This window comes from Microtus oregoni, unplaced genomic scaffold (genome assembly GCF_018167655.1).
Source record: "Microtus oregoni isolate MIOR12 unplaced genomic scaffold, Mior012 000115F_ref0000277, whole genome shotgun sequence".
NCBI lineage: Eukaryota > Metazoa > Chordata > Mammalia > Rodentia > Cricetidae > Microtus > Microtus oregoni.
This window is the reverse complement of record NW_024544744.1, coordinates 660,432-682,197: the sequence shown is the minus strand read 5'-3', so window position 1 is coordinate 682,197 and position 21,766 is coordinate 660,432. Positions and strand designations below refer to the sequence as shown.

Sequence of the window (21,766 nt, the reverse complement as noted above, 5' to 3'; positions counted from 1 at the left end):
CACACACACACACACACACACACACACAGAGAGAGACACAGACTTTAAACAGAACCTCCTAACATTCTTACAGAGCTTTGGTTTGTTGGGAGAATCTGTACCTAGCATTCTCTAGTCTGCCTGGGACATCGACTGCTCTCTACATGCTGGTCTGAGCAGGCCAGTATTTTCTAAAGGGAAACTGGACAGTAGATTGAGATGTTGTCTGGGTCTACAAAGAGAACAATGCTTAAATTCCTCACGTTTGTATTTCTTTTCCTTTCCCATGCAGAATCAGACAAATGGCAAGCAAAAAGCGTGAAGTCCAGCTACAGGTGGGTCTGTCCTGCCAGCAGGTCATTGGTGCAATGACACTTGCTGCATCTTACAGTGTTTTGTTTTTCACAGACAGTCATCAACAGTCAGAACCTGTGGGATGATATGTTGCTGAACAAAGGCCTAACAGGTACTGGGGGCTCTTGGCTGTCTGCATCCAGGGTTTGTCCCCAAGCATCTGGGGACACCTTGTAGAATTCAACTCTATGTTTCAAAAGCTGCCTTCCTGCCTTCCTGCCTTCCTCCTCACCTGGGATGGGAATGTGCCAGCCTCGAGATTCTTTAACTCTGCTTTTCATAAACCTCACCACCTTCTAGTGATTGATGTTTACCAAGCCTGGTGTGGACCTTGCAAAGCCGTGCAACCTTTATTCAGAAAACTGAAAAATGAACTGAACGAAGATGAGATTCTTCACTTTGCTGTTGTAAGATTTTTGTTTTCATTCAACCTGTTTCCTGTTACATTAGGACTTAAGGGTTCCCCAGTACTTCAAGTATTATCACCTTAAGCAACCTGTCAGTCTTCACCCTAAACAATGTTTGTTTGGAACTTTTACTATATATTTAGTTCTATCAGTTTGAGAATTAGCATGATTTTTTACCTAATTCCTTTATGACTGCAAACTTTAGAAAAATATAAAAATGGACATATGCCTGTTGATATTTCTTTTACCTCTTGACAAGGTCACTATATGTCCCTGAGGTTAAGATTATGGGGAGCTGCGTTTTGGGTGTCATGGCGTAGATCCCTAGATATGTATCTATGCACAAATATTTCAAAGGAAGTAATTTCTCTTTTCACCTATTAGTTATAAAAAGTGATGAGATTGAATATCATAGTCAAATTCATTTAACTCAATTGTATTGATTATTCAATTTATCTATATGCAGTTAACAATTGGCTAAAATATTATTGTTCAATATGCCTTTATGTGTAAACAGAACACTTGAAATCTATCTAGACCACCTGCAGAAATGCATTTTCAATTTTAATCAATTTAATCTTAAAACACCGAGGGCTGTTGCGATAGCTCAGTGGCTAAAGCACTTGCTGCCGGTCTAATACATGAGTTTGATCCCTGGGACTCAAGTGGTGGAAGTAGAGACAGAGTCTCTCTCTTTCTCTAACTTCCTGCCTGCCTGTCTTCCTGCCTGTCTCTCTTAAACCTGATATTACTAAATTAAATTATTGTGAAATTTAATACTTGGCTACATGAGCCTATTTTTATTACAGGTTAATTATTAATCAATAAGTATTTATTGAATATTAATCACTCAAATGTGCTTTAAATAGATTTATTATTATTTTTTTTCCATTCAAAAATTTACACTTCCTCCCCTCCTCCCATTCCCGTCCTGCTCCTGAACTCCCCCTCCTCTCTCCCCCTCCCTCCTTAAGAGAGGGCAGGAAAGCCTGCCCCGTGGGAAGTCCAAGGCCCTCCCCCTTAAATATAAACTTTTATAAAATAATACATTTTAAGATTTACTATGGAAAATTACATGGAACATACCATCAATATTTTTTACATTGAATTCATGTTGAACTGATAATACGGGAGTCAAGGAACGTATGTTATTACTTTAGTTTCACCTATTTCTTATGTAACCCCCAGAGAACCTAAAATACATTTCTATTAGACAGAGCCATACCTGAGTCCACCAGCTGTTAACCGCCGAAACAGTGTCTTCCAGATCTCTATAAACTATGTAGTCTGTGAGCAGACATGAAACCTCCACCAGCTGCATGCTTTGGGTGTAGGCCTTCCCTGTCCTTCAAGACACCCTGGGAGTCAGTTTCTTCCCTGACCTCATATGGTTTCAACCTGCCATCCCCTTTGCGGAAACATTCTTGTTCTTTTCTTTATCATTTTAATTTTTTGCTCGTGCGTATCTCTGCATGTGTGTGTGTACTTTTCTGTGTGTGTCTATGTCTGTGTCTTTTTCTCTGTGTGTGAGGGGGTGTCTGTGTATGAGTGTACCGAGAGGCCAGAGGTGTTGGATCCCCTGGGGCTGGAGCTACATGCAGTTGGAAAATCATTGCTTTCCTAACAGAGCAAGTGAGACAGCCCGCCACCCCTGCCTCTAGTACACTATTGAAAGAGACAGTGTGTGCGCTCTGGGTGAGGGACAACCAAGTGCAATATGGAGCCAGAAGTCACCTGTCCAGAAGGAATAAGAAACATTCTTTGGATCAGGGACTCTTGGGCTGGAGTGGAGGAGTAATGGCAGGACCAGGCAGCAAGGAAGGTAGAAACACAGGGGTGAGTTTGGCCACAGGCACCAAATAACACAGGGCTTGAGTTGCTAATGCATGCAGTTTGATCCTTAATACAACCGTTACAAACCCAGAAATGTTGCCATCCCAGAAAAATTGTGCCTATCTCTATAACATTTAAACATAGGATACAGAATAAGGTGGATATTGCTTTCTCAATTATTGTGTCAAATATTGACAATATCCTTCAGGCTGAAGCGGACAACATTGTGACTCTGCAGTCATTTAGAGATAAATGTGAGCCCGTGTTCCTCTTTAGTCTCGTAAGTATAGCATTTGTGGTCTCATTATCAGATTCTTTTGAAGTAGCAGGTAGCACTGAGAATTGCCATGGGGCTGCTTGCCACTGGTAGCAATTGCATAGTGTTTGCCTTATCTCTATCTATCTGACAAGAAATTTAATAATTTGCCTTTGGGGACTTGTTAAGAAAGCACATACTGAACTGATTGGAGAAAAGCCTGGAGTGAGGAACCATTCTCAGATGAGCTGCAGGAGAGACACGGTTCTAAGTATTCACAGATTTGGGTGAAAGTTTCTACCTGATCACTCCCTCTAATGCCTTTTGCTCCCATCTCTACATTTACAAATGTTCAGAAATAGCTTAGAAAGTCTATTCCCTACTTGCTCTCATTGTTTTCTACATGGGGGCGGGGGGTGATCTCAGTTCCTCTTTACACCTGTCTATACGTCACCTATATTTTGCATTGAACACACAACTACAATAGTCAGAAAACAATATAATAAATATTGTTTCCTAAAACCAGTCCACAAAGTCCTCAACCCTGTGGTAGTCAAGAGAAGCATCAGTGGAGGTAAATACCACTTGGTCCATCTTCTGGCGCAGGGTACTTAGTTTTCAAGAGCAGAAATAATTATTCACTTCGCTTCTTCTGTATAGGCTCTCAGTTTCATTAATGGCAGGCACTCTTGCAACTGCCTCAAGAAAATGAATATTGGCTCAGTTGAATAAAAATATATTATGTTCTTGAATTATATTGAATGTATAGCACTCAGATGTATAGTATTTTCAGCTTTTGAAGCAATATGGTCTTTGTTTAGAGTGACAGTTTTGATGCCACCTAGCCTATCTGTAGTGTAAGGAACCAGAATGAAAATCTCCACAAAGGAGAGGATTGGCTGCTCTGGAACATTCTGCCAGGAGCCTAGAAGTGCCGATTTTTTTATTCAGATTTTTGTCACACCACAAACAAAGCAGACGTCTCTCTTACTTCCTATTGCTCATACTTTAACTGCTTTGTTCTCCTTTGTTAGAATCCACTAGTTTTGGTGAATTTTCTTATTTTTTTCCCACTCCACTCCTGTCACCTCAGATCTTCAAGAAAATTCTGCCTCTAACATCACAGTTTGGCATGTGGTTCAAAGTTTGCTTTTCAAACCCAAGTTCTCCCGTCCCCTCGGGGTTTCCTTGTCTACAATGACACTTCACTCTGCCCTGGATTGTGAACTCTTAGTCTCCTTTTCTTCAAGGATTTTCCTTCCCAGCGTACCTCATCCACTAAGCACTGGCGCTTTATTCTGAAGCACACCATATCAACAGCTGCTTATGGAAGAATAATATTCCCTAACTTAACAAAACCACCCTCCAGCTAATCTCCACTTCTTTTACTGGTCAGGGTTCTCAGCTGACCAAAAGAGCATCCTAGCAAGTTTCAGTGGGGACAGCTCTTCCTGCTAAGGAGAATTGCCAGCCTGGTGTCAGACTGAGAAATTTTAGACCTACAACTGAATTTCAGGCAGACGTATTCTCTTGCTCCCTCTGACTCTTTCAACAAAGTAGGAAAAGTAACTTTCACAACTGGAATTTTAATTGTGGAGCCAGAGGGATGACTTAGCAGTTAAATGCACATCACCCACAAGGCTGAATCCATGTATACAACACACACACACACACACATACACACACGCATGCTCATGCACACATAAAATAGAATGTTAATCATGTCTACAGTCTATGTTATATTCTAGCCTTTTAGTGGTTTTGGCTGAGGGAGGGAGATTTTCTCCTTCAAAGATGCACAAGGCTCCATATCCTGTGAATTTCTGTGGGTACTGAAGCCATGCACACTGGGTTCAACCCCACTTTCCCAGGCCTCTTCACTTGCCGTGTCTCCTACAGGCCCTATGACCTTGTGCCTGTTACTCCTTCTGCATAGTATATTTTCTCTTTCCACATTCATGTTCTCTTATCATCTTTCAAATCTTAAAGTAAGAAACATTTCCTGATAGTGAGTAATACCCCAGCTGACCTCCCTGATAGGGCAAGTTCTTATGGATCTCTTTGGGTGCTCCAAGCCTTTCTTAATGGTACCTATGGAGTTGCTATTCCACAAGCATCTGCACTTTTGCGGGTCTTTTGGCTTTTTGTTATTTAATAGGGTTAGATACAAGGTCTTCCATTCCATGCCATCATGCCTGGTTCTGTGTCCATAAACAGATGATTAGTGCATATAAGCTAAAAGACAGACAAAAGGGGTGTGGCATCTATACTGGTTTTCATTGTCAGCTTGAAACAACAGTCATCTAGCAGGAGGGTCTTAACTAAGGAATTTCCTGAATCATATTGTGCATGTTTGTGGATGCTCGGCTTGATTATTAGTTGATGTAGAAGGGCCCATATCCCTGTGAGTGGCACCACCCTTAGGCATGCAGTCCTAGGCTGTATAAGAAAGCTTGGGGGCAAGCCAGCAAGCAATGTTTTTCTATGGGTTCTACTTCAAGTTTTTGCCCCAATTTCCTTTAATGATGGATTGTGCTAGAGAAGTACAGCCCAGATGAATATTCTAGTTCCCAAATTGCCTTTAGTCAGTGTGCAAAACAACAGAAAGGGAATCAGAATACTATTAGATCAAATTAAAGGCCCCGTCTAGAGTCCCTCACATTTAAAGAAGGATGAATGAGGCAGGTGTCCCGTGAGTGCTCCTGTAGGGTGATGATGTGCTGTAGGTGATGAGGGTACAGCCAGATCTAGGTAGTAGCATAAGGATGCTGTAAGAAGATGGGGATGCAGCCATACTTATATAGAGGACAGCCAATGTGTGAGACTCTAATTGCTGATGCTACCGAATCGGAGTGAACTGTCCCACCACTACTACTTTCAAATGGCTGATTACAGTATCTGAAAGACGGCTGATGGGATGTGGGATCAAGGAGAGGGAACTTAGTCCAGAGTAAATGTTAATTATTGATTTCATACGAAAATGAAAGTCTCTATACTTTCCTATCTCTTGTAGAATGGTAGAATTATTGCGAAGATCCAGGGTGCAAATGCACCACTTATCAATAGAAAGGTCATTACCTTGATAGATGAAGAGAAGAAGATTGCAGCAGGTGAAATGGCTCGTCCTCAGGTAATACGATGATAAATGTCTATTATGACTTTGGAAATGCATCGTATTTTATGTATTTCTAAAGCGTCTCCCTAACTATTTGTGTCAGGCCGCTTCTTGTCACTGTGATCAAATGGCCAAGGCAGTTGGCCTATAAAGAGAAGAGGTGTCCTGTTTCTCAGGTGCCACTCCATTGTCTCTCCTTCCTGTTGCTTTAGGGCTGGGACAAAGCAGCACAGCACGGCAAGTAGTTTGTAGTGAACCAAGCAGCTCAACTCATAGGTGCTGAGAAGTGGAAAAGAAAGAGGAGAGGAGGAGACCAGTGTCCCACAGACGTGTCCCAAACAGATTATGTCATTGCAACCAGGCTCTACTTTAAAGTTGTCCTCAATCGCTCACTAGCATCACAGACTTGGGCTGACACAAGGGCCTTTGGGGCACTTTATGTGAATGAGTGCTCTATGTCTAGCTGGGTACTGACATGATGCAGCTTCCTCGGGAAGCATGTTGCCACCGCAAATGAAAGGGGCTTTGGTGTATTACCTTCTACCCCCTGCTGCCTTTATTTACTATAAACAAAATGTCTAGGCGTTCTTTGGCTATCACACTAAAGGAACTGTTCTACTTTCACAGTATGAGGAAATCACACTAGTTGACCAATCTGAAGAAGAGCTGGGGGATTCACAGTATGACAGTATTGGTAAGTAACACAAAGTAAGGTGGGGTCCAACAACTGTTTCTGCAGGTGTGCCTCTTTACGACGCTGTTGCGGCAGTGGAGAGCTGCTCTATTGGTGACAGTCACTACCTGCATTGCAATTAGTATCGTTTCTATGTGATTATTTGGGTCTAGGTGGTAGGGCACAGGAAAAGCAGTCTTTGTGTACACAGAATAAACCTTTCCGCTGAAAGTCCCTCTTGTCAGGTAATTTATCATAGTAACTGGAAAGGTAACAAAGACAATGGCTACTTCAAGTTGGAGGTAAGAGTGCATTTTGATATGTGGTAGCTCTTGGTTTATGAGTTGGACTTACAAAGCACATGACTGAAACTTCACTCCCTATTAATACCGACTGGTAGCAAGCATCTGTGTAACTCAAGTGCATGAGAATTGTGTCAAGACTGTATATTATGTCTCCTTAATAACCCAGGCATAATCAATTCATATTTTGAATTGTTAGTCCTTTCATCATCCTGATTCTGAGTTAATAAAATTAATTTTTGGTTTTTCTTTTAGGCGAATCCTACAGCATGACTATTTTGAAACCTGATGCTGTACTCAGGAGAAAACATATAGAAGTTAAGGAAAAAGTAAGTTATGCTTACCAAAATTTATTTAAATTAATTACAAAATAATACCTTATTATAAAATAGAACACACTAAATTGATGTTCCTAGCTCCCTCTAAAGGAGTTTGCTTATTCTGTCTTACAAAGACCCCGTCTCCTCCTGTATCATCCTTTAATTAATTGCTTTACCACCACTGCACAGAAACTTCCAGGATTTTAGATATTATATGAGAGTGTTATAAATGTTCTTTTTATTTAGCTATAAGTGATGTAATATTGTTATAAACTCACATTAGCTTGCTTTTTTTGTATATTATAAATAATGTCACTTTTCAATACATAATAGTTTAAGAAGTCGTTCAGTGCTTTCTTTTTGAACCAATATATTTTTATATATGTAATATGCACCATATAGAAATATTTATAAGATATACTTTTCACCGTTCCTTACATATATGTGAAATTGATCCTAACACTTTCTGTAAAACATCAAAGTGACTATTGTCTTCTTTCTAGTTTTTTATTTAGTATCTTAAAGTGTTCCTTGTACCGACAGTGTCCCACCTGTTTGGTTTGGTTTTATCTCTAGGTATTTTCTTTTTGTTTTAATAAGGTTTTCTCTGGTTTTCGGGCATTGGCAGGTTTGTTATCAGTGTATAGAAATGCTAGTGATTTTTTTTATGTTGATTTTTGTGTCCTGCTACTTTGCTGGAGTTTGTTAGCTCTAATTTCTCTAGTAGAGTCTGCAGGGTTGTTATAACCATAAGGTCATGTCATTTACAAATGGTGATGACATGCCTTCATTCCTATTTGAATTGTTTCTTTCTCATGCCTTCTTGCTTTATCTAATATTCCAAGCTATAGATGTCTAGCATTACATTGAATAAGAGTAGAGATAGTAGATAGTAGTTTAGAGGCAATTCTCTCACTGTGTCTGTGGGGGTACCATAATGTTGGCTGTAGGTTCTCCATAGAAAGCCCTTATTATGTTTGGATGTGCTACTTCTATCTCTAGTCTCTTCAAGGATTTTCTTATAAAAGAATATTTTACTTGTCAAAGTAAATATCTACTCTGGTTGAAATGATCATGTTGTTTCTGCACTTTATTCTATTTATATGCTTAATTACACTTAATGATTTGTGTCTGTAGAATAAACCTTGCATCCTGCAGTGAAATCAGCTTGGTCATGATGTAGGATCTTCTGAATGTATTTTTCAATATAGTTTACAAGACTTTGAGAATTTTTGTGTTTATGTTCCCTGGGGAAGCTGATCTCTAGGTTTGTTTCTTTGTTGTGTCCTTATCCTGCTTTGGTATTAGAGCAATACTGGCATTAGAGAGTGACTTTAATAATAATATTCCTTCCATTTCTATTTTATAAGACAGTTTAAGGAGCATCAATATTTGCTCTTCTTTAAAGGTTTAGCAAAAATCATCTGGACCTGAATTTATGTTTGTTTTTGTGTTATTGCTTCAATCTTGCTGATTTATGGATCCATCTAAGTTGCTTGTATTTTCTTGATTGAATTTTTGTAGGTAATACATATCTAAGAAGTTATTCATTTCTTCTAGCTCTTCCACTTTTTTTGAAATATAAAATTTTCAAACAACTCACTAATGCATCTCTGTATTTCAGTGGAATCTGTGGTAATTTCCCCTTTTCTATCTATTCCTATGTTTTCTCTCTCTTTTAGCTATCTTGGTAAGATGTTACTCATCTTATATGATCAGAGAACTGAGTCTTTGTTTAATGGATTCTGTATATTTTTGTTTAGTCTCTAAGTTAGTTTTATCTATCCTGATCCTTATTATTCCTGGCTATCATTTATATTGTGCTTAAGGCCCAACTGTAAGTTATTTTCTTAAGAATTCTCAGGTATTTCTTTCTTTCCCTTCCCTAGATACTTGCATTGGAAACATCCATAGCTCTGAAGTTTTCTCCTACACCTGTCCTAACTACATCCCAAAGATGTTGGTACCTTGTGCTTTCACCATCATGCATTTCCAGGAGCTTCTCAAATTTCCTGTTTGGTTGATTCAATAACTCATTTACATTCAAGGGCATATTGTTTAGTCTGAACAAGTTTATGTAGTTACCACCTTTTTCTTACTATGGGTTTCTAGTTTAATGAGACCATGACCTTATAAAATACAGAAAGCTGCTTTTATGTATTTTGTGAGTTTTTATTTAAGACCTAGGATGTGGTCTATTTAGATACAGTTCCTTGGCCTACTCAGAATAACATGTTCTATATCTGTCAAATGGAATATTCTGGATCTGTCTGTTGCATATGTGTTTGCTCTGAGGTTGCATTGTTGATTTTCAGTTTGAATGATGAATCTGAAATTGAAAGTGGGGTGCTAAAATCACCTAACTAACTTTTGAACTCCATTAGTGCTTGTTTCGTAAAATTTGTGGCTGAACTTTTGGTGCATGCATATTTGTTATTGACATTTATTCCTGCTGAATAATCCCCTTCTTAAATGCCTTTAAGAAATCTATTCTTACTAACTTTTATATACCTTATCATATATCAGGATTGCTATGTCAGGCTGTTGTCAGTTTCTGCTTGCTTAATAAATTGTTTCTAATCATTTGACTCTCAATCTGTCGATGTCTTTACTAGTGAGATGTGTTTCCTGGAGATAACACATCGTGGGATCTAGTGTTTCAGTTGAGTTATCTTTCAAAAATGGAAACATGGGAACAAAAGAAGCCAAATTAATTTTGAGCATAGTTGAGAAGTACTTTTAAGGTTCAATATTACAAATAATTCAGACAGTTTATGTGTGTGTGTGTATGTGTGTGTGTGTGTGTGTGTGTATGTGTGTGTGTATTTTCTTGGAATTATGTTTCTATTTTTCCCCATCCTTTTATGTTAGCATTTCAAATTGTAATAAAAATATTTTGAAATCTTTTATTGAAGTTTTAAAAACATGGATTTCTAGAGATTATCAAAGGAAACTGTTTATGCATTTATGAACCATTTCAAACTCTGTGGATTTACTTGTATACTTAACCTGAGAAGATTAAAACTAGGTTGTTATTGAATTCTGAAGTAAATAGCCCTAATTTGTTTTATGTGTTTCCCTGTGTCATGTTTGCTTCTGACCTTATCCGAATTGAAGATTATCAAAGAAGGATTTATCATAGAAGCAAAGGACACCATGTTTCTCCCTGAAGAGCTAGTGAGGGAATTCTATATTCATTTAACAGACCAGGTAAGGAGGCCATTAAAAATTCACCATGCATTCATTTACATGTTTACACACACATAAACACACACATTCAATTACAGAGAATAGATTTTTATTATAGAGTATAAAATCAATAAATCTAACTAACTGAATAAACTTTTGGTGCCTTGATGATGTCCACAATTGGGTGATGCAATGAAAGCAGTAGCACCCAGGCAAAATAAAATGGTTTGTTCTGTTGAAGACTTCTTTATACCATGTTCTCTGGAAGTAAATAACCAGTTCTCTTCCATCAATTTTTAGACTTGGCTGAAAGTACTCATTTCCACCTGGTATGTAGAGGTGCTATAGCCCACTTTTTGTCTCCATCCTTTCTCTAAGGTTATACTCCAGCAACTTGTCTTCTTCCTAGAAGAATGTGGTAAAGGCAGTGTTTATAAAAAAAAAAACCTTTAAAATGGAGGTGTGACTTTAAAAGGGAGATCTAGCTTCTAAAAAACACTCTGTCAATGTGATGGGCAGTAAATCCCTGTGGCTATTTGAATTTAAATTCATTCAAACTAAATAACATTTAGAAATTGGAGTCTTACTTATACTACCCACATTTTAGGAGCTCAACAGCCATATCCAGGAATATTGTTAGGGAGTGCTGAGTTAATTTCTCATACAGAAAGCTCTACTAATCAACACTTTGATAACTGATGTGCCATTCTAGCTATCCCTCTTGGTCCTAGTTTCCACACATAGAAAATAAAGATTTTTGCCAGCTGTGTTCCCAATACCTGTGTACTTTTAAGAAAAAAACATTTAGGAATGTCACTCAGATTTCTATCACTGTGATCAATGTATCCGAGAAATTCAACTGAAAGAAAAGACAATTTAGTTTTGGGCAATGACTTAAGACATTTTATTCTATAGTGGCCTGGACCTGTAACTTTGTTGTCAGTGGTGAGGCAGATTATCATATTCAGGAGATTGTGGTAAACTAAACTACTCACTTCATGAAGTCATGAAACAGAGTGATTGAGAGGACATATCAGAACCCTGATAACTGCTTCAAGGAAATACCCAGTAACTGAAAAGTCTTCCAACGAGTGTCTCATCGCTCTTAATAGCAGTCACTTGTTGATGACCAGGCCTTTACTTAGCACATGGCCACCGGGGGACATTTTGGATTCAACTGTTATAGTTACCGAATTAGACACTCTGGGTATTGAGCACAAAAAGATCTCTCTCTCTCTCTCTCTCTCTCTCTCTCTCTCTCTCTCTCTCTCTGTCTCTCTCTCTCTGTCTCTCTCTCTGTCTCTCTCTCTCTGTCTCTCTCTCTCTCTCTCTCTCTCTCTCTCTCTCTCTCGTTCTTTAAGGAATTTTTGTACAATGTATTTATTCCTTTTCCGCCTTTCTCCCAACTTCTAGATTTGCCTCCCCTTTCCTACCTACCCAACTTTGTGTCCTCATTAACAAGACAAAAGAAAACAAAAAGTCATCGAGTTTGTTTGTTACACCATGTATAAGAGTTGTTCAAGCTGAAACCAAACAAAATCCCAGGATGGAGATGGGAGGTGAACATGAAGTCCCACCCTTAGCTAAGAAGTAATTATTACCAACGACAGCTATTGGGAAAGATTTGGTTTGCTTTGAACATGGCCTTTGGACCATGCTCCAGTAAAAGACTTCCAAGAGTATATAAGCAGCTGAAGGTATATTTAACTAGCCCTGCAGATGAATTACAACATGCTAGTGTCAGGAAGTAGTTGTCTATATATCTTTAAAATTATGTTCTGTTGACTGTAAATGTCTGTTGTGCCAAAACATTCCTGAAAGCAGGTTTATAAGGGTGCCATAGCATTGCTAGTGTCCATAAAAGGGAAGATTTTACAGTGGCCACCATTTTCATGCCCCTGAATTAGGAGCCTGAGGGAAACAGTTTCTCATCTTCTTTTGTAGCCCGACTTTGAAGAGTTTGTAGCTTTTGTAATAAGCGGCCTAAGCTGTGTGCTCCTTACATCTCAAGGAGAAGAAGAAGAGATTATCCAGGAAGAAACTCAATCTCAGTCTGAGGAAGAAGAAGAAGAATTATCTGAGCATCCAGATGAGCCTCACGTTAAATTTGCATCCATGGTGGTGATGAAAAAGAAACGGGACAGGTAGCTAAGGCTAGAACTTTATCACTTATAATGTGTCACTAGGTGACAGAGCATAATGCTCAAATGTCTCAAAACCTAATGTTTTTATGTAGATACTGCAAGTTTTCCTTTTAATCTAGAATATTATACATTCAGGAAATGGGGAATTTTTATGAATGTTTATGCTAAGAAAACTGGAAAGAGAACAGCTTTTCCTGTTGACTTTTCTAAGCCTGTTCCACCATCTGGCCTCATTTTCTCAAGCCTTGAGGGTATATCAGAACCATGCATGGCCCCAGTCAACCCTGTCCATTCCCAGCATTGCATGTTTTCAAACATCATCTAGGCTCTGTGTTTTATTCAAGACAGTTACTGGTATAAAATTGATGGTGGCAAAACATATGCACATTTTGGTAGCAAATTTCTAAATATTTCAAAATGAGAAAACAATTTTCAGATTGTCGGTTTTAGGTGTTGTTGTCTGTGACTTTTATTCCGCTAAAGACTGGCGGAATACCACAATTTTGCAGGATGCACCCAAACGAGTAATGTGAGCAGAAGGCTTTGTAGCTTGGTCCCCTGATGCTCTGTGTCCCAGCACTACTCCATTTACTGTCAGAGAATCACAGGATGATTCCTCCTTGCTGTAAACAGAAGTTTCTGTCCCTCCCAGGCATGTAGCCATTCAGTGCTAAAGAAACACACAGAAGCTTTTATTAATTATAAGCTGTTTGACCTATTAGGTCAGGATTATTATTAACTAACTCTTACAACTTAACCCAAAATTCTTATCTATGTATAGCCTTTTATCAGTGAGACATTTTCCTCTTGCTTCCTCTGTGTCTGGCTAATGACTGACTCTGCCTTTTCTCTTCCCAGAATTCTCTTAGTCTGGTTATCCTGCCTATACTTCCTGACTGGCTACTAGCCAATCAGAATTTTATTAAACCAATATGAGTGATAAATCTTTGTAGTGTACAAGAGAATTTCCGGTAACATTTTGCTTTATAAACTGTGAGTTTTTCTTGTGGTTTCTGGTCACTTCATATTGTATTTCTGGGCCTAGCATGTAAACCCTTCTGCATGCTACCCAAATGCTCTACCCCTGAGCAAGGTTATGATGCCATTTAGTTTTAAGTTTTAAGCAGGATAGAACAAAAGAAAGGGGATTCAGTGGATGCTAAAGGGTTTTGGAAACAGTGGGAGTTACTTTCAGAGTGATAATATGTGGGGTGAAGGAAGTTCTGTATTGTATTATTAAGATCGAACCATTAATATTCAAGTTTTCATACAAGTTTATACCTTAATTTATAATAATCTTATGTTATATTTTGGATTTCAACAGTTTGCAAGAGTATTTGGAAAGACAACATATAGCTGAGTTTTGTGATGTTGAGGATGATCCACCTAAGGTTTCTAAATTCATTGACATCTTATTCCCTGATTTCAAAACCATGAAAAGCATGAATATACAAAGGACCCTGGCATTACTGCAGCCAGAAGTCTATGAGGACAGGAAAGGTAGGAAGGGAAGCACAAAATACAAACTTGGGAGGTAGGATTGGAATGTTGAGTTATTACTTTTTCAATAATAGTGGATACAAATTCTTTAGCTGAAGAATTTACAAATTATTTTCTAATCTGTGACTTGTTAGAGTCTGCCTCACCATTGTCAGTACATATTAAAGGGCACAAGGAGCCAGGACAACAATCTCATGTTGGTACTACCTCAGCGCAGAGTACTGGGAGCGGTTGATCAGTAGTGTGACCTGAGTAACATATTGTACCAGGTCTATTTTATTTGTAAAAATCAGAAGACTAAAATGAGAAAGCATACACAGAGTGTCTGAATGTTGGTCTTTATTGGCTCCTTTGTTTTTCAGTGCAGAGGATAGCTCTTGGGCTCTCATACTTAGAGCTAAGCTATCTAACACTGAACTACAGTCCTATTTCTAAGTGTTGGACAATTTAAAACCCATCCCATCCACAAAGTGAGAATATAGGTCCCAGATAATACCATCCAACCATTCCGTCACTCAGTCATTCATTTTTTAATGCCTGGTATCTGGAAACACCATTGGCAGTGTCAGAGATATCATCAAAGAAAACTGTATTATAACCATAGATCTATTTAGATTTGGGCCTGCTAATTTTATTTTTTAAGTGTATAAGTGCACAGTTCATCACATGCTACATTGTCAAATGCTTACCCTCACTTTTGGCCTCTAGGTGTCAGGGATATCCCTCCCAAGCTAAACTGTAACAACATGAATGTCTCTAGACATTGATTGTCAAATGCCCTGAACAGGACTGAGAATCATTGAGAAAGCTGTTATGTATCTGCCTTGGGGGACATGTACATTCTCCCTTTCCATCCATGTACTTTGGTTTCTTTTGCTTTTTCTGCTTGTATGAGCTAAAGTGTCTGTGTGATGCTAAATAGGAGCTGATGTTGAACAGGAGTAGTGAGGCACCATATCTTAAAGCAAAAATTTCATTTTTGTAACATTTAGTGCATTTTTGGCTATTGATTAAGGAAATTTCCACATTTTAAGTGACTTAGGGTGAATTTTCTTTTTTGTGGTTAATGATTTTATTTTGCACTGCTAGGGACTGAGTTGATAGCATATCTTATTGTAAATAAATGTTGTCTTGTTTTTTTAAAGGGACCACTTTGAGAGTAATGTTTCTATTATGATGGGGAGAGGGGTAAATTTATCTGGGTTCTCATGCTACGCTATTATTATTTTTTATCTCTATTTATTTTGTAACACTTTTCTGTGATTTTCTTTCAATCTCTGACTATTGAACAGTGTCTTGCTTAATTTCTGTGAATTTATTAAATTAATATATTTCTTTTTATTTCTAATTTCATGAAGTTACTTAAAATTGTAATTAGCCATGATTTAAAATCTCAGGACATATACATAATTGTTTGATTATCTATACTGTAGAATGTTTGCTTATTACATAGAAGAATGACCTTTGTTTCACTTCATGATGCGAGCTAGGATTTATTTGGCTTTTAATGTAACCCAACCGTTCTGATTTTTTGTTGACCTCTGACCTTTGCCTTAAATAAGGAAAAAGCTCTTTAATAGAAATTAAGTGTATAAGAACATAATCTTGTCTTTTCTTTCTACTAGAACTAGAAATAAATGTCTATTGTTATATTGCAGTCTGAAGTATTTAGTAGTCAGAATTCTCTGAGAGAATTATCCCAGAAATTTAGGGCTGACATTGAGTGATTTGCCCCAAGTGGAGGGAAGATACAGCCTAAAAACCCAGGAGGATGATCAAAAGAGATTATTCTCCTTAAAATTGTCTCTGTTATCTCACTGTTCAACAAAACTGCATGTTGATAGTCTTTTCTGAGGTCTGCTGGTGTGGTCCCTTTAAAAAACGAAACAACAAAGAAAACTCGATTCAAAGCAATCAATAAGAAGACAATATCACTCAGAATACACATAGGTAAAGCAGAGAAAGATGTTAAACTGTGGAAGGGCCATATGAAAATATAGCTTTCTTGACAATAAACTTGGAATTAATTAGCCAGAAATTCTCTAAAAATTTGAATTATTAAAGCTAACACAAAATAATTTTTTAAAATGACAAACAAAAATGGTCATTTTTACAATACTTATCCAACCATTTCATGAGCTCTTCCCATCTGGTAACTTCTTCAAATTCCTTTTCACTGTCTTAATGTCACCTAGGTTAAGTTTATTCCAACTTGTTTTATCAAGCTATCACGAATAGTATTATTTCCCTGACTTTTTGTACATATGATTGTAATTCACTAAAGAAAGGATATGGATATTTTATTCTTATTTTGTATCCCACTATAGTGTTGAACATGTTTTTGTGATGTATACATTTTCTACTGAAGTATTTTGGGTCTTTAATTTGTTATACTATATCTTAGTTAAATAAAAATACTTGACTTTCTTTTTCTTAAAAAAATGTTGTCTTTCTATTACAACTGTGTAGTCTTTCATATTTGATGTTTCCTAAATGTTTTCTGGGATTTGTTAGAGAAGTCATCTGGTCCTGGAATTTTCTGTTTGAGGGGTTTTACTGGTTTTTGTATTTTATCCTTTTGAATTTTTTTTATCATGGACATGCTGCTTTTTTAAATAAGTAGGCTTTATGCTTTAAAATGCTTTTATCAGGCCTGGTGGTGGTGGTGCACGCCTTTTATCCCAGCACTCGGGAGGCAGAGGCAGGCAGATCTCTGTGAGTTCGAGGCTAGCCTGGTCTACAAGAGCTAGTTCCAGGACAGGAGCCAAAAGCTACGGAGAAACCCTGTCTCGAAAATCAAAAAAAAAAAAAATGCTTTTATCAAACAAGAACCTACTTCACAACTTCCGTGTGCACAGTTGTGCTCCCATTTCACTTTTCTTGTTTTAACCATCTTGTATTATTATGATATATTGTGATTAATGCCATAATACTAGTGCTATACCTAAACTAAGTTCATAGTGTGTATGGAGGTTCACTCTTAGTTTTAAATAATTCAGGTGTGGAGAGAAACACATGATAGCATTGATCCTATTGCAGATTAGGTCAGCGTGGAATCTCAGGTCTGAATGTCCCTGTGCTCCTCTTTCTTGTGTATGCTCTACGATATCTGAGCTCTTTGCTGTCTTTTAAGTTTGTCTTTCCAGAATGATGCCATTGAAATCGCACAGCATACATCCCTTTCAGACTGATCTCTTCCTCTTGTCAGTGTCCACTAGGGTTCCACATGCCTTTGAAGTTTCATAGCTCATTGCTTTTTATTGCTGAATATTATTCAGTTGTAAGAATGCCATGAAGCTCAGCAGGTGACTTATTGAAGGACATTTTCCCCAGTTTCACTTTCTCTCACTTTCATGAATGAATGGCCATAGATATTCTTACAAAGGTTCCTGTGTTGACATAAGCTTTTAGTTTAACTAGATAAATAACTGGGACCCTGATTCCTGGATCATGTGTAAAGTTGTATTTTAACTGTGCAAAAAAACTGCCAGAGTGCATTTCAATGTAACTATATTATGTTCTACTCCGCTGTCAAGGGATAAGAGCTCTTCTTAGCCTGTGTTCTTGTTAGACTTTGTACTGTTGATTTTCCTCTGAACTAGTAGACACTAAATGACATGTGTTTACATGTAGAAAATAATACACAGAGCCCAGCTGGACCCAAGGTTTCAGATATCCCCTGGTGTTTCAAAACTTCTCCTAAGCATTCTGTTTCCCTTTGTGCCTGGTAGAGAGACCAATTATAGACAGAATAAATGGTTACAACCAAGTCTAACTTGTTGTATCACTAGCTTTTATTGGTGTTAATTACAGGAGAATGGGCAACTCATGTGCCTCTTCTATACCAAGGGAGAGTCTCCCTTCCCTGAATTTGTTAACTACTTGTAATAGAATCTTTTAGAAGGGGGCGGGTCTCATGTATCTTGTGGACCCCATGGGCCTCCTGAGCTTTATGCGACTTCCCCATTCCACAAGGAAATATTAGCGATCCAGTCTTAATGAAGGTCTTGTGCTGGTGACCACAGTGCTCCAATCCTGAGACAGCAATGGCCACGTCATGCTTGGAGGAGAGTGACACAACTGAGCTCCTAGGAAGAGTCCACCAAGGATGGGGGTGGCAGGGGGCAAGTGCAGTCACATGAATGGAAAGCATTTTTGTTTGTTGCTTCTTTTTATTTCCTCAGAGGCATCACAGCTCCTTCTCTACATTTTGTACCTCAGCTTGTCAACTATTTCCGTTATCATTTGCTCTCTTCACCAGTAATTAGCACAGAATATAGTCTTAGAACCAGATTAAGCCTGAGCATCTTTTAATTGCTGTGTTTATGGCATTTAAATTAAATCTCACTATCAATTTGTAACTGTGTTTCCTCTTTCTTTTTTAAAATTTGCATGATTTTTAACATAAATGGATGTTGAATTTTGTCAAATGCTTTTTCAGCATCTAATGAAATGATCATATGGTTTTTTTCTTTCAGTTTATTTATATGCTGGATTACATTGATAGATTTTCGTATGTTGAACCAGCCCTGCATCTCAGGAATGAAGCCTACTTGATCATAATGGATAATTTTTCGGATGTGTTCTTGGATTCGATTTGCCAGTATTTTGTTGAGGATTTTTGCGTCGATATTCATGAGTGAGATTGGCCTGTAGTTCTCTTTCCTGGTTGAGTCTTTGAGTGGTTTTGGTATCAGAGTAATTGTGGCTTCATAAAAGGAGTTTGGTAATGACCCTTCTGTTTCTATCTTGTGGAATACATTAAGGAGTATAGGTATTAGATCTTCTTGGAAGATCTGGTAGAATTCCGCATTGAAACCATCTGGTCCTGGGCTTTTTTTGGTAGGGAGGTTTTTGATAACCTCTTCTAATTCTTCGCGACTAACAGGTCTATTTAGATTGTTCACCAGGTCCTGATTTAACTTTGGTATATGATATTTATCTAAAAAAGTATCCATTTCCTTTACATTTTCCAATTTTGTGGCATATAGGCTTTTGTAGTAAGATCTAATGATTCTCTGAATTTCCTCTGTGTCTGTGGTTATGTCCCCCTTTTCATTTCTGATCTTATTAATTTGCAAATTCTCTCTCTGCCGTTTGATTAGCTTGGATAGTGGTTTGTCAATCTTGTTGATTTTCTCCAGGAACCAGCTTTTTGTTTCATTGATTTTTTGTATTGTTTTCTGTGTTTCTATTTTGTTGATTTCAGCCCTCAGTTTGATTATTTCCAGTCTTCTACTCCTCCTAGGTGAGTCTGCTTCTTTTTTTTCTAGAGCTTTCAGGTGGGCTGTTAAGTCTCCAATGTGAGCTTTCTCTGTTTTCTTTAAGTGGGCACTTAGTGCTATGAACTTTCCTCTTAGGACTGCTTTCATAGTGTCCCATAAGTTTGAGTATGTTGTTTCTTTATTTTCATTGAATTCCAGGAAGACTTTAATTTCTTTCTTTATTTCTTCCTTAATCCAGCTATGGTTCAATAGTTGACTGTTCAGTTTCCATGACTTTGTATGCTTTCTGGGGGTAGCATTATTGTTGAATTCTAACTTTAATCCATGGTGATCTGATAAGACACAGGTGGTTACTAATATTTTTTTGTAACTGTGGATGTTTGCTTTGTTACCGACTATGTGGTCGATTTTCGAGAAGGTTCCATGAGCTGCAGAGAAGAAGGTATATTCTTTCCTATTTGGATGGAATGTTCTATAGATGTCTGTTAAGTCCATTTGATTCATTACCTCCACTAATTCTCTTATTTCTCTGTTAGGTTCCTGTCTGATTGACCTGTCCATTGGTGAGAGAGGAGTGTTGAAGTCTCCTACTATTAGTGTGTGCGGTTTGATGTCTGCCTTGAATTTTAGCAATGTTTCTTTTATGTACGTGGGTGCTTTTATATTAGGGGCATAGATGTTCAGGATTGAGACTTCATCCTGATGAACTGTTCCTGTTATGAGTATAAAATGCCCCTCTCCATCTCTTCTGATTGATTTAAGTTTAAAGTCAACTTTGTTAGAGATTAGTATGGCCACACCTGCCTGTTTCTTAGGACCATTTGCTTGATAGGCCTTTTCCCAGCCCTTTACTCTGAGTAGGTGCCTGTGAGAGATTAGGGATACAAGGGTCATACCTAAATATAATAAAAGCTATATACAGCAAGCCGACAGCTAACATCAAATTAAACGGAGAGAAACTCAAAGCCATCCCACTTAACTCAGGAACACGACAAGGCTGTCCACTCTCCCCATACCTCTTCAATATAGTGCTTGAAGTTCTAGCAATAGCAATAAGACAACATAATGGGATCAAGGGGATTCGAATTGGAAAGGAAGAAGTTAAACTTTCGTTATTTGCAGATGATATGATAGTGTACATAAGCGACCCCAAAAACTCCACCAAAGAACTCCTACAGCTGATAAACAGCTTTAGTAATGTGGCAGGATACAAGATCAACTCCAAAAAATCAGTCGCCCTCTTATACACAAAGGATATGGAAGCAGAGAGGGAAATCAGAGAAGCTTCACCATTCACAATAGCCAAAAACAGCATAAAATATCTTGGGGTACATCTAACCAAGGAAGTGAAAGATCTATTTGACAAGAACTTTAAGGCATTGAAGAAAGAAATTGAAGAGGATACCAAAAAATGGATGGACCTCCCTTGCTCTTGGATTGGGAGGATCAACATAGTAAAAATGGCAATTCTACCAAAGACTATTTATAGATTCAATGCAATCCCCATCAAGATCCCATCAAAATTCTTCACAGATCTGGAGAGAACAATAATCAACTTTATATGGAAAAACAAAAAACCCAGGATAGCCAAAACAATCCTATACAATAAAGGATCTTCTGGAGGCATTACCATCCCTGACTTCAAACTCTATTACAGAGTTACAGTAATGAAAACAGTGTGGTACTGGCATAAAAACAGAGAAGTCGACCAATGGAATCGTATAGAAGACCCGGATTTTATCCCACAAACCTATGAACACCTGATTTTCGATAAAGGAGCTAAAAGTATAAAATGGAAGAAAGAAAGCATCTTCAACAAATGGTGCTGGCACAACTGGAAGTCATCTTGTAGAAGAATGAAAATAGACCCTTATCTATCACCGTGCACAAAACTCAAGTCCAAATGGATTAAAGACCTCAATATCAGCCCGAACACACTGAACCTGATAGAAGAGAAAGTGGGAAGTACCCTACAGGAGCTGGGCACAGGAGATCGCTTCCTATGTATAACCCCAGAAGCACAGACATTAAGGGCAACATTGAATAAATGGGACCTACTTAAACTGAGAAGCTTCTGTAAAGCAAAGGACATAGTCAATAAGACACAAAGGCAACCTACTGATTGGGAGAAGATCTTCACCAACCCCACAACAGACAAAGGTCTGATCTCCAAAATATATAGAGAACTCAAGAAACTAGACTTTAAAATGCTAATTAACCCAATTAAAAAATGGGGCACTGAATTGAACAGAGAATTCTCAGCAGAGGAAGTTCAAATGGCCAAAAGACACTTAAAGTCGTGCTCAACTTCCTTAGCAATCAGGGAAATGCAAATCAAAACAACTTTGAGATATCATCTTACACCTGTCAGAATGGCTAAAGTCAAAAACACCAAGGATAACCTTTGTTGGAGAGGCTGTGGAGGAACGGGTACCCTCATCCATTGCTGGTGGGAATGCCATCTTGTGC

At 38.0% G+C, this 21,766-nt stretch overlaps 1 protein-coding gene across 1 annotated transcript in view; it reads left to right on the top strand.

Annotated features, from left to right (window-relative positions):
* Window positions 1-281: 281 nt before the first annotated feature.
* Nme8 (NME/NM23 family member 8) overlaps window positions 282-21,766 on the top strand; it is a 48,730-nt gene continuing 27,245 nt past the window's right edge. The window contains exons 1-10 of the mRNA XM_041645714.1: window positions 282-314; window positions 388-445; window positions 634-740; window positions 2,782-2,853; window positions 5,843-5,959; window positions 6,572-6,638; window positions 7,175-7,248; window positions 10,357-10,449; window positions 12,373-12,572; window positions 13,897-14,072. Of these exons, the coding sequence (XP_041501648.1) occupies window positions 282-314; window positions 388-445; window positions 634-740; window positions 2,782-2,853; window positions 5,843-5,959; window positions 6,572-6,638; window positions 7,175-7,248; window positions 10,357-10,449; window positions 12,373-12,572; window positions 13,897-14,072 (997 nt within the window). The remainder of the gene's footprint in view (window positions 315-387; window positions 446-633; window positions 741-2,781; window positions 2,854-5,842; window positions 5,960-6,571; window positions 6,639-7,174; window positions 7,249-10,356; window positions 10,450-12,372; window positions 12,573-13,896; window positions 14,073-21,766) is intronic.